At 37.5% G+C, this 16,760-nt stretch overlaps 2 protein-coding genes across 2 annotated transcripts in view; both read left to right on the forward strand.

The window, feature by feature from the left end:
* The first annotated feature begins 336 nt into the window (after positions 1-336).
* Positions 337-8,864, forward strand: LOC107099441 (cAMP-regulated phosphoprotein 19-like). The gene is made up of 3 exons (XM_015397561.1): positions 337-519; positions 5,022-5,144; positions 7,544-8,864. Exons 1-3 carry the CDS (start codon positions 463-465, stop codon positions 7,712-7,714), a joined length of 351 nt encoding a protein of 116 aa, XP_015253047.1. The 5' UTR covers positions 337-462; the 3' UTR covers positions 7,715-8,864.
* Positions 8,865-11,825: 2,961 nt separating this feature from the next.
* LOC107099439 (unconventional myosin-Va-like) overlaps positions 11,826-16,760 on the forward strand; it is an 83,369-nt gene continuing 78,434 nt past the window's right edge. The window contains exon 1 of the mRNA XM_015397548.1: positions 11,826-12,067. Within this exon, the coding sequence (XP_015253034.1) occupies positions 12,041-12,067 (27 nt within the window). The 5' untranslated portion in view covers positions 11,826-12,040. The remainder of the gene's footprint in view (positions 12,068-16,760) is intronic.

Below are 16,760 nucleotides of genomic sequence, written 5' to 3' on the forward strand. Positions count from 1 at the left end.
AGATGCGCGTTTGATTTTCCACTTAAGAGAAAGCTTTGCAAACTCAAAACTCACGTCGGCTATCACGGTTTAGTGTTGTGTGTAAATAACAAAAGACCACAACAAATAAATCAGCCGTACCATGGTCAAAATCTTTGGATTTAATGTTGTTCAAAAAATCCGTACTTTTGTAAATGAATCTGCCAAAAAACCACAACTTTTTTTTCTTATATTATTAATATAAAAACCTAAGCTCCATTAAACATATTTTAATCCGTTTTCCTCGTCGATATGCAGTTCAACAGAACGAGGCGCGCTACCGCGACTGGAGATGCATATTTCGGCAGGCATGCACTTTTGGGCATAACACCGGGAGCGAGCTTTTCAGCAGACCTTTGACGGTGTGGGAGAGACAGGAAAAGTCAGAGATCCATTGTGAACCTACCGGGGAGTTGTTTGGTCGAGCCGAAGGTTGATTTAGAAATGTCGGAGGAAAACGAAGAAACGCAAACCGCGGAGGAGACACCGGTGGAGGACACGGTGAGCTTTGGGCTTCAGAGCTGAAGCTTCAGCGCCCCGTCGTTGACTTTTCTAATATTTAGCTCCTTGTCCGCGCGCTTATGATTGTTGACATTTCACTCAGAGCTAACGGCTAACCCTCAAAGGCTCGTTTTCACTTATGATAGCAATGTTTAAATACAAAATAAATGCCCCGGGGTTTATTACTGCTGTGTGAATGAATTTCCATCCTTTCCATGCAGGTGAGAGCGATGGCTAAAGCTAGCTGCTAACCGTCAGAGCATTCTCATGCAGCAGATCCAACTGCTAATGCTAGCTTAGCTTGTAGCCATCTAGCACACGTTTCCTTGTGCTTTTCTGTTTCTGAAAATGTCCAATATCACGCTTCTGTTGATTCGCCTAAACAGAACTCTGTCAAAACTCCCTGTGAACAGTTTCTGTTGTGCTACAAAATCATTTCACATCGATGCTAATTTGGAGCATCTCGTTGGCTTTTCATGTCCTTGTTCTCTTAGCAGATGAATGCATTTGCTTCATTTACAGGCACCAATGGAATACTTTTTTGTCAAACTTTAATGTTAAGAAATGTCAAATCTCAATAAAGGAACTGAATTAAATTTTAAATAAGAACAAAGTTCCAGTATTTTAAATTCTCTAATTCTGTGTTTATTCAAGTCTTTCAATTAGCCTAAAGGTCAAGTTTGCCTCTGTAGAAATTAATATCAGAATAAACTTTGTCAAAAACGAGGAATTTGATTTGGTGATAAGTTGCTTAACATATACAATTTGATATTTACGGAATAGGATTAGGGTCACTGAAAGAATAAAAAAAGATTTTTAAATTTTATTTCAGTATAATATGAGGAGAAAAGTCAGAATTCTGACTTTAAACTCAGGATTCTGACTTTAATCTCAGGATTCTGACTTTAATCTCAGGATTCTGACTTTAATCTCAGGATTCTGGCTTTTTTTCTCCTCTGAATTCTGACAGCTAACAAACATCAAGCCATAGCCATGTCTTTTTTAAAGACTAAACTAGCTCTCTTGTTTTAATCACCTTCTGCTCTTCTATTAATGAAATAGCATCACCGGGGACCCCTCAGGCACATAAAAAGTCGCCCAACTCCGTAATTTTTCACCAATGTGTTACTGGCCCTCTCAAACAACTCACATCTTTAAGTCAGTGAAGCTGAGTGCTCCACATCTCTTCCTTCATGGTGCCCATCTACATTAAGATCCAAAATTCTGAGCTTAAAGTCAGAATTCTGAGAAAAAAGTCAGAATTCAGACTTTTTTTCCCCCCACATTAAATTAAAATAATATTTAATAATCAGTACATTTTTTTTTTAGTGGCCCTAATCCTCTTCTGTAGATATTAATATATGTGTCCTGTTGAAAATTTTTAGAGGGGATATCAGCGTAAATGTGTCCCAAATCCAAAGAAACAGATCTATTCAGTCTATTTCTATCATTTAAGTCCGGTTAGACAGCAGAAAGCTCTACCCCTGTGTGAGCATCTATATTTGATTTAAACAATGCAGTCAATTTCAACCCATAAAGGTGCATATTTGTTTAAGAATTTCAGATATCCTGTTAATATGATCAAGTGTTTTTATTACCTTCTTTTGTAACATACTGAACGTACACCACACCTGTTTGTAGAAAGGAGTTTGTGGCTTTTTCAAAATCAACAATAAACATGAAAATATTAAAGAAAACTAAGCTCTTCTGTCCGAAAAGTATCGGGATCTATAGATTTTCAAATTTAAGTTTAAAATCAGAGAAATCGATTTGTGCATGTCTGAAGTAATTTAGGTAATATGACGAAGATGATTATAACAGATGCAAGTTTTATGATGTTGTAATAGTAGAGATTAATTGTGTATCGTTTTGCAGAGGAAGAGCACCATGGTGGACATTTATAAATCTAAAATGATAAAAATCTGAAATTAGACCAGATAGTATACAAATTGGATAATATGGTTGTTTTTTTCTTGCCTTTTTTATTACCAGCAGAAAAGTGTCTGTGAACAGTGTGCCATTAAACTTAATTTTAATTAAAGCTATTGTCAGGAAATGGCTTGAACTTCTCCCGCCCAGTAAGTGGTGCGTTCGCCAGCTCTCGTTCTGTACTGCTTGCCAGGTCGACTTAAACCCACCTGTCCAGAAGGAAATCAGCAGCCTCTGCGTGATTTCTGAGCCCCCTTTTTTTCCCTAAAGTTGACCCCAAAGCTCTAAATCTGAAAAATGTAAAGCCTAGAAGACGCCATCCATCATCCAACAGACCTGCTGCAATAACAATTATTTTTATACTATCTGTACATTTTCAGTAAAAATAAGACTTTTATTCTGCAACAACCTTTGATATTCTGTTTTTTTTTCCCCCCCTTTTTTTAATAATTGTTTTGAGGAAAAAGCTTTTATTCATGATATACTAAGTAATATACTAAACTATATATACTCTATATAAATTAGTATATATATCAAATTATACATACCACATTATATTCTAAAATCAATATTTAAACATGTAGGAGGGGAAATATATAACAGATATTGTTGCTTTAGAGTGTTTTGTAAATATTTATATCCTTTCATGGGAAAGAACTGAAGATATGACAGTATGATATAAAGTGGTCAGTGTTGAGCTTGTATAACAAGGTACATTTTCTCCCCCCTTAAACAACTGAAAACACAGCCATTACTGTTTATACCACTGCCAACAAAAGTGGGTGAACCCCAAATTCAATTGAAAATTGTCCAAATAGTGCCAAAGCTTTCCATATTTTGTGTGGCCGCTGTTGTTTTCCAGCAGCGCTCTTCTGTCTTAGGTGTGGGGTTCACCAGAGCTTCCCAGGCTGCCGCTAGAGTCCTCCTCCACTCTATCATGATGTCATGCAGCAGGTGGAGGTTGTAGACCTTGCACTTCCTGCACCGTCTATGTAAGGCTGCCGTACAGAGGCTTAGTAGGGTTTTGTTTTTTTGGTCCAGTCCAACACCTTTCCCTTCAGTTTCTTTAGCAAGGCTGTAATCATCTTGGAGGAAAGTCTGGACTCGTTGTGTTGTAATCCTACCCTGGGGCCCAGCTTCCAAAGGGATGGGATCATGCTCTGCCACAGTTTGTCACAGTAGATGTTGTTATTTCTGGTTCTGTGTGAACTCTGTAGCTCTCTGCAGCCGCCGGCAATCATGAGGTCCTAAACCATGACGCTCAGACCACTGGAGGCAAGACACTTTAGTTTGTCATTGACTTTTCTGGTCATACTGAGCATGCATGTAGCGACAGTGGAGATGAAAACTTCCCTTTAATAGGAAAAGCCTGTGGAGATTGGGGCTGCAACTACTGATTATTTTGCAGATCAATTAATCGGTCGATGATTTTTTCGATTAATGATCAGATAGCAAAAGTTTCCTTAAAGAAGATTTTTTTTTTTTTACAAAATCAAAGTGAAATGTTAACATAATTTTTTACAATGTTGATATAATTTCTGCTCCTAGTGGCACGCTCTGTCAGCTACAGGCATGTTTTAAAATCTATACTCCAGTTAATGATTAATTGATTACTAAATTAGTTGACAATTATGTAAATAATCAATTAATCACGATTAATTAGATTCATTCTTTCAGCCCTAGTGGTGATACAGTATTTTGATTATTTTGACGCTTAATCAAATAACTGGATAAATGAAATTAAGACGTTCAACGGATTTTTCACTTGAGCACCTCAGCTTATTTTATGAATAAAATGCATGCATTTAAAAATGTTTTGAAATAATTAATTCCTTTTTGTACCATTATAATAAAAAGGATGAGCTAAAAAATGATATATGAAAAGCTCAGCCCTTTTTTGGTAGAGGCAGTGCAAACTGCCTCTGCACAGAAAATGGTCACGGATTACAAAAACATCGTTTGTTCTGTTCTGTTCAAATAGAATATTAGCCTTCTAGTTTATTTCACTGTCAAATTATACTTCTCCTATTTTAGAGCAAAACCTGGCAAATAAAAACTCCATCATCAAAAAGCTAATTTAAATGTAGGCATAAAAAGTGCATTTTTATTAAACCAGTCTTACTTTTGTTTGCTATATTAGAGCTGCTCTGAGTGGAAACTGTCCTATTAATCAGCTGGTGGCTCTATCTTTATGGAAAGCTACATTTTTTTTTTTTATATCCTCTAATATTTAATTTTTTTTTTTGCCATTAGCAGTCATGTTGAAGTACCAGTGACCAGCAGGAGAGAGTTAGAGCCACATCTCCAGATTTACCGCACCTGATCCCTATTTGCACCCTGAATCTTTTAACACTAGGAGTCACGTGACACCCATGTGGGGGGTGGGTGTTTGGCCACAATTTGGATCATCGTATTTTTAGATTTCTACCAGAACTCCATCTATCTTGGACAGCTGTCGTTCTTCTATTTGCATTCTATTTTATAAAATAAACAAAAAGTGCACTGATCAGCAAGAACTTCTTGATGACCTAACATTAAATATTTTTTTTCTTCTTTCCTTTGTTTTTTTTTAGGAGACACAAGACAAGGTGATCAGCCCAGAGAAAGCAGAGGAGGCTAAACTGAAGGCCAGGTTTCCCAACCTGGGACATAAGCCTGGAGGTTCGGATTTTCTCCGCAAACGCTTGCAGAAAGGGGTAAGTTTGTTTTCTGGCTCTTTCTGCAAAACAGAAAAGCAAATCAGTGTCATCCAGCCAGTCATGTTTGTCTTCATTTCAGTTCCTCAGATCAGGATTATGTTGATGATATATGATCCATTGTTTTCTAAATCTACCAGTTTCTCTTACTGAACTATAATATGTAGTGCTTAGCCGATTGATCAGCCACCGATCATTGATGATTTTCATGAAAAGGGCTGATTGATAATCAGTGGCTTATGCTACCGATCACAAAAACTGACCACCAGTATCTCTTGTCATCCTGCAGCGTATCTCCCTCTTGCATTCACTCTGCGCAGCCGCAGCAAATCCTGAGCATGTTATGTGAAAAGCTTCGAGAATAATGTGAAGTTTGCATTTAATAATAATAATTTAACTTTATTGAGCTCACACTGGAGAAATTCACTCTCTGCATTTAACCCATCCCCTTGGGGAGCCGTGGGCTGCCACTGTGTGGCGCCCGGGAAGCAGCGTGGGGGTTAAGGGTCTTAATCAAGGACCCAGAGTGGCAGGCTATGGGGATCAAACCAGGTACTTGTAACCTTCTCATAGCAAAAGCGCACTGCTCTGACAACTAGGCCACCAATCCTCCCCAGAGAGCAGTGCAAAAATTCCTTGGAGGTAAAACATATCAAAAGACATACATCAATACATCAAGTATGACACATTTAAAAACAAGCACTTGATGCAGTATTATTGGTTATCAAGGTACACTACAGGGGGAAAAAATATGGCAGGTAAATCAGCCCCTACATGACGTTCTGAAAGAAAAATAAAGCGAAAAATGATTGAATAATCCAGATAAAGGATCAGCATCTTTGGGTTCCAGCGACTCTCCTCACGTGTAAATGGAGACGTTCCGGATCAAGCAGACAGTGGAGTTTCACAGCAAACCTCTCCTTAAAGCTGCAGGATGGTTTAAAAAAAAGAGTTTGAATATATACGTATTAAGACTTGAATTTGACTTTGAATGTTTTTTTTTTCTTGATATTATTTGATATCTATCAATTAAATTAAAACTGTTAGCAGGATTTTCTTAAGACCTTTTGACTAAATACTGGCCTCCTTGTCTAAATAAGGTGATTTAATTATTCAGTTTCCACAGATCAAATAGCTAGTTGTAGCATTTATACCTAAATCAAAACATGACATCCAGTCAGTGTGATCGGCAGGTATCAGCTGTGATCGGCCCTCACGGCGATCGATATCGGGATCGGCAGCATAAATCCTGATCGGAGCATCCCTAATGATATCAAGGTGCAGCCATAATCAATGAATTGGAAGATTATCGAAAAGGTTAAATTAGTCATTCGATTTACCAAGTGAAACACTGCACAGATTATTACTCTACTAATGTTTTCAAGCATTCTGTGAATGATCATTTTGCCTAACCGTCAAAGTTAGAATATTTCACCTTTAAAAAGAAAAGGATTTGTAATACAACTTGGGCTTAATTGAAAGTATGATGATTACACGCTGGTTCTTTTAACCTCTTAATATCCGCCTCATTTCTTGGAAAATCGCCTATTATGCATACCCAAATGGAGCTAACACCTTCTATTTTTCTGAATATATATACCGGTGTATGTACCGGTCAGTACCAGTGTGTGTATATATATATATATATATATATATACATACATACATACATGAAAATTGAGTAAAATACCCAAGCTGCATCTGTTCAAACATGACTCAAAGTTGTTTTTTTAATCCTCCAGAATAATAGGTCTTTTTTGAACAGCAGTAATAATGACATGCCTGCTTGTTGTGGCTGCTTTGTCATGCTACATTTTGACATGCTGCTATATCTGTGTTAATTGTGCTTTGGTGCTGGAGTGTCCATAAAATGAACTTGGTGGTTGAATCGTGGTGAATCTAAGCTTTCCAACGATGTCTAATATGTCTATATTGGTAAACATTTTACCAGTGTAATTTTCATGCTTTCTGAGTTATTTTATGTAAACGCTTTAGAGGTTAAAAGTTTGTTTTAACCTGAGAAATGAGCCGCTTCGAGAGCCTCTGATTATTTCCATAACACATCTGATTGATCATCATTTTATCTTTTTCTCTCATTTCTTTCGTTAAAACTGACATCAAAGGTAAAAAAAAAATTATTTTAGATATTTGCTTTTATTTGGTCGTCCCCACTGGCAGATGAACCGGAATTTAAAGTCCGGCTAAATACAACAGTTAGTTACGGGCTTCTTCTTTGTTGTGTAAAATCCCATAATAAAAGCAAAATGTTTATTTATAAGATGGTAAAATGTGTATAAAGGTTGAGGGGAAATATATATGAATGTTTAGAAGAATATTTGCGGTTATTTCCTCCAAAAAAGTTTCATTTGTTAATTATCCTGAATTTTCTCTCTCTGCAGCAAAAGTATTTTGACTCAGGCGACTACAACATGGCCAAAGCCAAGATAAAGAACAAAACGCTGCCAACGGCAGCGCCAGAGAAGACGGAGATCACAGGGGACCACATCCCCACCCCCCAGGACCTGCCCCAAAGGAAACCCTCTCTGGTGGCCAGTAAGCTGGCAGGCTGATCCACATGCGTCCCTCCAGGCCCCTTCAGCACCTCATAGCCCCACTCCAGCCCATCCCCAGAGTTGTAACACTACCTACCCCCCCACCCCAACTATCACCACTCATTCTGCTCCACAATAGCCCAGACCCAAACAGCCACTGAAGAGGCTGGCTGATGGTTTCATTTTTTTTCTCTCAGTATTTTCTTATCCAGTCCCCGCTGCCCGCCCACCTACCCATCCCCAGTGACTCTTTTGTTTACCCTCTTCCTTTTTTTTTAGTTCCATATAAGATACCAGAGTGTGTTGATTAGTCTGATGCCCCTTTGTACAGTACGACTGGTTGAAGACGGGCGAGAAGCAGAAGCTACAACACTCACATTTCAAATGCTTTGGTGTAACGTTCAGGGTTCCTCAGATGATTGGAAGAGTTTATTCCTGTAGCTGTAGGTGTGTATATATATACATATATATATGTTTGTCTGGCACGGGGAGAGAATGTCACCTCTGATGGTGAATAATTGATTCCATCTTAATGTTTAAAGATTTCAATGATCTAATCAGGAAGGAATTTTTTGGTTTAGTGCTCTGCTTCCTTATTTAAGGTCAATATGTTCAAACAGAATGCTAAGGAACTGCATGCATGGCCTCGTTAAAGCAAACTTTACTGTTTCCGGCGTCAGACGTCAGATGCACTCGTTTACCGGCCAGTGATTCATTCATGACATTTGGATCAAGATTTTCGGACTGAAGAGAAGTCGTCCAGGTTTGCACCAGAGTTTAAAGGTGCAGCTGGCGATGCCATGCAGTCCTCTGCTGGGGTCCCAGCTGTCATGAATAAATCATTATGTGCAGTGGTGGAGGGGCGTGTACATTGAAGATGACAGCATGTAGCTACATAGGGGACCAGTCTTTGCATCTGATGCTGAGTTTAAAAAATAATAAAAAAAAGTGCTTAGAACAAGTCATGTGATGGGGAGGGGTGCTATTATGAGTTACGGTTGTTTTATCTTAATGTTCTCAGCCCTATGTTGTGCTTTTAAAGTGTCATCACAGATGGGGATGCTGTAGATCGATGCTAGCGTAGCATCGATGTGAGCTCTGCATGTATATGGCTGCCCTGCTGTCACAATGTGCCATTTTTGTTTTTGTAAATAAAATAGTTTTGCACAAATGTTTCGTAAATGTGTCTTTTTACATGCAAAATATTTCTATGACATTCTGGAAGTGCTAACTCATGCTTTGGGTTCAAATGTACTCAACTTTTTTTATATATATTTTATTGTAGGGCACAGTACACAAAAATATTTAGACATTTGATTTTGTAATATGCTGGTGAAGATTTCTAAGTCATCCAGGTCATTCCAAAAAATGAAAATTAAAAACAATCCACTGGACTTTGTTTCCATGTTTGAAGATGTTTCACTTACCATCCAGGAAGCTTTTTCAATTCAAAATGTCAGGAATTGAGTTCCAGGTTTTATACAGTAGCCCAACAAAGCCTTGTTTTTGTTTTGAAAACATGCAAAATTGAAATGGACGAAAGAGTCCACCACTGATACCTGATTCCACCCCCTCTGTTTAAGGTTGTTTTTTCTTTCTTAACATAGATGGCTTCCTTCATGCCCCTCCAAAACCACCTAGTTTCCTTTTCCAAGATGTGAACATTCTGGTCCTCAAAAGAATGTCCTTTGTCCATAAGGTGTAGATGTACCACAGAGTCTTGTCCCGAGGAGGTCGCTCTTCTGTGTTACAACAAGCTACAATGCAGTAATTGAGTTAGTCCATTCCTGCTATCATCGCAGCCCCAGCCTCTATACACGAGAGCGGAGGACCTCGCTTAATTTTGTAGGATTTTTTTTTTTACTTAGAGATGCATCTAAGGTGTAGGAACACACTTCCAAGTCACAGTTCAATAAATCGACTACTGATGATAGAGATCCCACAATCACTTTACAGATTACTCAGTAAATTACATATGAAAGCTACAGCTAAGGCATTTTTTCTGTTAGTTTTTTGTAACGGATTATCTAATAATCACTTTCTCCCAACAGTTTATATGAAATTAAAGCAGTATAATTTCATACAAAAGTATTTTATTGCCTACACTTTCAAAGGGAGGACTGTATACACTCTGTGTATACAAAATGACATTTGTTTTGTACAGCTTGCAGACAGTGGATGAGCAGCAGCTTAGAAGCTAAATTAATATTTTCATTAAGTGCAGCAGTGATTAAAAAAGATGGTGCAAAAAAGCATTGATATGGAAGTTCTACAGAAGAGGATTAGGGCCATAGAAAAAGTAAACAAAAGCTAACTGATTTTTTAATATTTCTGATTAATATGAGGAAAAAATATCAGAATTCTGACTTTTTCTCAGTATTCTGACTTTAATCTCAGAATCTTGGATCTTAATGTAGCTGGGCACCATGAAGGAAGAGATGTGTGACTTGTTTGAGAGGGCCAGTGACACATTAGTGGGAAATGACAGAATTAGGCGACTTTTTATGTGCCCAAGGGATCCTCGGTGATTCCATTTCATTAATGGAAGAGCAGAATGTGACTAAAACAAGAGAGCTAGTTTAGTCTCTACAACAGACATGTTTACATTTTTTTCAGTGGCTCTAACCCTCTTCCGTAAAGTTCAGATAATTTCAAGGCAAATCCAAAATCAATGGTTGCAGTATGTAGTGTAGGATAAATACACTACCGGTATACTGTTTAATGTATCATAACCTCCTAATGACTCTACAGATGGAAATTACACAAGTCTTGAATACAAAAAAGGAGTATTTCTCTCAGTGGTGCATATTTGTTTGTTTGTCACCCAACTGGAGTGCTTTTAACATAAAATCAAGCGCTCCTTGGCTATTTTCTTCCTCAAGCCAAACACCTAATTTAGAAATAACCCTGCTCACCTGGGCTTCACAGAAGGATGGCACAATAAGAAAAGAACTCCCAACTGCAACGAAAGACACCACTGTACAAGAATATTCAAATGGACAGGAAAAAATATTTTACGATTCATATTTTGTGCAGTAAAACCAAGGGACACAATAGTATGTCTTGAATATGAGAGATTATAGGCATCATGGTATGCAGTGCTTGCAATATACAATTTATTTTCTGATATAATTTACGGTTAAGTTTTAAAAGCTAATTGTTGATTTCATTGTACTTTTTGGGGTACATTTTTTCTTTTTAGGTTATCAACCTACTCACATGTTTGTGAGATGTGTGTGAATCAAGGGAAAGGACAAATAAAGAGACCAAACTGAGCTGAGTTGTCCCAGCATCCTTTTGGTTGTGGGCCTTTTCAAGTTTGGGCAAGAGCTGGAGAATCTGAGAAAACTTGACAGTAGTGATGCCTTAAAATACTTTTACTCAAGTAACAGTAAAATGCTTTAAAACTACTCCTAAAAGTATTTTTTTAAGTTACTCAAATTTGAGTAAATTTAACTAGCTACTTTCTACCTCAGACTGTAACATATTAAACTCCTCAAATTCTTCTGTCTTTTGTTTTGTTGGTTACTTTTTTTTTTTTATTAAGAGAAACCTTTAAAAAATGTGAGTAAATGTAACTAGTTACTATCTACCTCTGATCATAACATATTAAAGCTTCTCAATTTCTTCTCTTTCGTTTTTGTTACGTTTTTTTAATTATCCTATAAAAACAGACTATTTAAGATAGTTAAATGATTTAATTATCTTAAATCAGCTGTTTTTGTGCACATGTACAACTTTTAAGGAGATTCATTAGCCAAAGATTTTTATATACGTCACCAATCGGACGAAAAATGGAATGACTCTTTACTAGAAATTTAAATATTAAATATTTGTTTTAAACATCTAAATATATATTATATATTAATATGTTTTAATTTTTTTTTATTAGTATTTAATTTTTATATATACATTAAAAATGTATGTCTTTATTTAGGGGTATTGGGTGGGTGGGGCGGCACCCTAGCGCCCTCTATCGGCCAGCCGCCACCGATTAAAACCCCTTTGACACATCGATACTAAAACTGGCCTGTTGGTGTAATTCCGAATCTTACCATCGGGTGGCGCTGTTTGCCCAGACGTCAGCAGCCTTGTTGGTTTGGTTGAATTTCTTCTCCCATCATCATTCCCAGAATGCACAGTGAGACGCCGAAACACGACCAGCCTCAGGACGCGCCGCTCATCATGGCGATGTAACGTCTTCTCCCTCAGACTCCACGCGAAGCGACAAAAGGATTTTTTATTTCTCCGCTGAATGAGAACCGAGCAAGAAGCGCCGGTGCAGAGCGGAGAGCCGCAGCGGGAGGTTCATTCCAGATTGAAGGAAGAACTTGACTGAGCGTCATGGCAGCGTCGGAGCTGTACACAAAGGTAAAGCAAGTGCATTTTGATATTAACCTTTTCTCTGACGACGGCGTTAGCCTCGGTCTAACGGTTTTATCGGGCCTCTCTTATTTAGAGGCATTCTGTCCGTAAACAAGCTTACAGTTAGTGTACCTTTTTTTTTTTTTTTTTTAGCTCATAGACCATCTTTCAAATGAATGAACGTGTTCCTGAGAGGCTCCTTTTCTTATTTCTAGCGTTTAACAGGAGGAGAAACTTCCCTCAGTCCACAATTAAAGCCACCTTTATCACCACCTCGTTAATAACCAGTACTGAGATTAGTTTATTTATTTATTTCTCTTCGCTCCAAACTGAAGGAGCTGAGATGATGCAAAGGCGGTGCCAGCCATCATGGAGGCTCCTTTTTTTCCACTGTCACACTGATAAATATCCATTAATGTCAGTCCAGATGCTGTTTATCATGATAGAAAGGTGTGTTTTGTGGTGAACATCCCATTTTCCCCTCCTCCAGTGTATCAGAGCTCTGCTCTGGATGGAAGGAAATCTATTGATGCTGATGCTGTAGCATCCCCTCCTCTTAGCATCTAGGATGCTGAGAACAGAGGAGGCCTTGGTGGGGCTTTAGAGCCAGATGCTCCCTGAGACAGAGAGGCCTTTGATTTATCCCACTCACAAGGTCATCATCATATGGAAGCCCGTTTACGCCACATCCAAGTAGAATAATGCCAAATAGAAAGTCAGAATTAGGAGATAAAGTCATAATTATGACAAAATTATGACTTTGAAAGTCCAAATTATAACTTTATCTCATAATTATGAATTTGAATCTCATAATTATGGGAAATAACTTTGTATCTGACTTTGTATTTCATGATTATGACTTTGAAAGTTGAATTTCTGACTTTGTATCTCATAATTATGACTTTAAATCTCATAATTATGACTTTCTATTTAGTATTTTTTTACTTTCAGGTGGCAGAAACGGGCTTCCATATGATGATGATGATTATGAATAATGCAAACTGATGGTTCCAGAGAAGAAGAAAAAAAGTGTTTTCTTATGGAGGAGGGGACATGAGTCACTTTGGCAGTTGGTGTTTAGTTGGATGTTGGATCTGCTGAAGAGAAATCGTGATACTGGCTGTAGGAATTTTGTTTCAATCAAGTGTTTTTTTTTTTTTTATTCACTTATCAACAAAGGCTGGAAATAATTCATTTCAGTTTATTTATATTGCGCCAATTCAGAACATATGTAATCTCAAGGCACTTTACAGATACAATTCTACTAGATCATACAGTCAGATAGGTTCAAAGTTTTCTATCTAAGGAAAACCAATTGATAGAACCGACTCATTGAATCGAAGGCAATCCCTCATACTAAGCATGCTTGTAGCGACAGTGGAGAGGAAAAACTCCCTTTTAACAGAAAGAAACCTCCAGCAGAACCAGGCTCAGTGTGAGCGGCCATCTGTTCAGGCCGACTGGGGTTCAAGGAGACAGAAGCAGAGATACAAAAAGAGAGACAAAAGGTAACTGTAAACCAGCTGAAATAAAAGCACATCTGGTTGAAGATTTCTTCTAAAATGCATAAGGATGAAGAACCTTTGAAAGATTTAACATGGATTTTGACGTGTCTGATAAACTGATCAGGAGTGATGGTATTTATAATCAAGGTGTTTTTATTGATTTTTCCATATTCAAATAACAGACACCCCATTCAAAACATACAGAACAAAATAGTAGGCTCAAAATGTACCTAAATTTGAATGACAATAATAACCAAACTGATAAAAAAAAGAGGGGGTTAAAGCTCCAGTTATGTTGAAGCAGATGGAAATTCAGATTCAAAATAGGAAATAAACGGCTGTCAGACCTTAAAATATCACTTAGTATTGTCCTGGAAAGTAAATCTAAGATGATCCAATTTAAGGTGTGCCATCACCTCCTCTACCCATTGTTTGTGAGTTGGCAGTGCTGCCTATATCCAATTAAATAAGATCATTCTAAGGGCAAACAATGAATAAAATGCCATTGCTTTTCTTTGAGCAGTGGTTAATTGTGTTTGATCTGGTGCCACAAACAAAAAATGGCTATCAGAGAAAAAGGGTTTTCTTATAAATGGATGAAAAGGTTTTGTGATGATAGTTATAGCCCTTAGATTGTTTATTTACCTGTTTAGAGTCTTCTTCTAACATGTCATCATGTATATTAGCCACTGGTATTATCGCTAAAGGTCTCTGTTGATGATCAGTCCTATTAAACCGCTTTCCTGTTTTTGATGTTTCCATATTTTCCTAAAGAGGAAAAGAGCCAATAAAGCGGCTGTGTGATGTTATCTCACTATGATTGATAATTAAAAAGGTGTAGAGGGAGGACTGTAGATATAGCAATTTTGAGAAGAATCAGGAGAAATTGTGTGAGTGCAGTTGGCTCTGAAATGAGGTAATTATATCCTGCGACAACAGCCAGCACACAACCGAGACCCCGAACACATAAAGTGATAAATTAGTCACAGTCTGTCACAGCAGACATTCATTTTCACAGCAATTAATTCGCACAAGAATAAAACCAGCCAGAGAGTCAGCATTTTACATGAATGATGGTAAATTTAAGGAAAATTTGACTTCTTGAATTTTCTTGTATTGTTCATTAAAATTACATATTTTTTCAAATGTCTTATAAAAATATTTCACCTGATCCACATTTTTTGTGTTAGTCAGCATTTCTTGGTTCAGCTGTTTTCGTACACAGACAGGGTGAAGGTTGCTCTCCTGTACCGATCTCTCTGATTTTATTGCAGGTAAAAGTTTGGATGTTTTCTGTTTGAGTGGGTGAGGGGGAGTCTAAAGTTAGTTTCTGCCTTGAATGGCACATTGTCATTAAGGACTTCTCAGCAGCAGGATGGAAAACACTCTCCTCTTTGTGCTCAGGAGTCAGTCTGTGAGGAGCTCATTGAGGAAATGCTCACACCCACAAACATTAGACCCAGGTCTGCTCTCAGGTTCAGTGAGAAGGGAGGTGAGTCAGAGATGAAGGTCTCTAAACATGAGTCTGTTACGTTTTATTGTGGAAAACAAGTCGGCATCAGAAATGGAATGAAAGGGAATAAAGCCTTGCTCTTAAACGAGAAGAAGGCGTGCCCAACGGGGAGGATATTCTCCTGAAAAAATACGACAGCCTCAGAAAATCAGCTTTGATTAAATACACAATCGAAAGCATCAGAAACACACAGTAGATTTTTTTTTTTCTACAGGTTTTTGGCTTTTCATTGATTTATGAGCCTCGACCTATAGAAGACTGCTGACTCAGCACATTTCATTTTGCTTTCTTCCAAACTCGGCATTGGACGGTTGCATAAAAGATGCTGTGACTTCAAAAGCAGCTAATTGGTTTGGTTCATGTGTTCAGTAACTCAGGATGGAGAGCTGAGGCAGCTGAGGAAAGACCCCACACACACACACACAGACAAACACGCTTTTTTACACACTTAAATCTCTGTTTCAGTACAATTCAGAGAGAAGAGGAAAAGGAAGGATAACTGATAAAAGATCAGCTAATGGATAGTTGAAGTTTTTAAACTTCATAATGACACTACTCTACTCTAGAGTTGTACTCTACATCTCTGTTACTTCATTATCTTTATACTGTAAGATTGTATATATTGCATATATTTCATATTATTTTCTATGCAAAGTTTTGCATTCCTATTAGGGCTGAAACAATCTGATTAATCATCATTAATCGATTATTGAAATAATCGTCAACTTAGTAATCAATTGATCGTTAACTGGAGTATAGAGACTGTAAAACATGCCTGTAGCTGACAGAGCGACACACTTAGAGCAGGAATTATATCAAAATTGTAAAAAAATTGTATAAATATTTTGCATTTAAGATGGGGAAAAAAATAGTCAGTCTGCACTATCCAGAACCGAAATGGAAAAGTTTTAGTTTAACCTGGTTTAATTTCCTAAAAAAAAAAAAAAAGACTTTAAGAAACCTTTGGCTATCTGATTATTAATCAATTAATTGGAAAAATAATCGACAGATTGATCTATTTGCAAAATAATCGTTAGTTGCAGCCCTAATCCCTCTATAGGTCATTAAATGCTCTGAGGATGAGAAATATCAAACATAGAACAAAAGAAAAACACATTTCTTGAAAGAATTTATACTATAAAGTTAATGACAATTTTTTTTTTTTCTGTGAAGTTTCTTCATTACCAGTTTTAACAAATTTCAGTATAATGGAGGATTCTTCATGAATCTTATAAAAGACCTGCCCTCTCCACTTTAAAAAAAAAAATGCACATGCACAGCCCTGTACCCGCTACCAGACGGAACGCCTATTAAACACGTGTGAGGGCGTGCAGCCCATTTCTCCTCGTGCACTCTCTGTTTAAAGTTGCTGTTTTCATCGCTCATAGAAGCTCACTTTCCAAGAGAAGATTTGATTTTTTCCACTATGTCAGACTCGCCACTGGTAAGTGAAAATGGGGACGAGCACGTAAGACGGCCTTACATAAACATATCACCCGAATGATTGACAATTAGGAGGACCACTTATTTAGATGATCCACCTGGAAAAAGAAGATCTTCCACTATACCTTTAAGTAAGGAATATAAGGCAATAAGCAATGGCAATTACATTTCACCCCAGATGTCCTCCCATTAACAATGTTTAATGGATTTTATTAGAAAGAGTTGATGTCACACTATG

The sequence above is a fragment of the Cyprinodon variegatus genome, unplaced genomic scaffold (assembly GCF_000732505.1).
Source record: "Cyprinodon variegatus isolate N-32 unplaced genomic scaffold, C_variegatus-1.0 Scaffold870, whole genome shotgun sequence".
In the NCBI taxonomy this organism is placed as follows: Eukaryota; Metazoa; Chordata; class Actinopteri; order Cyprinodontiformes; family Cyprinodontidae; genus Cyprinodon; species Cyprinodon variegatus.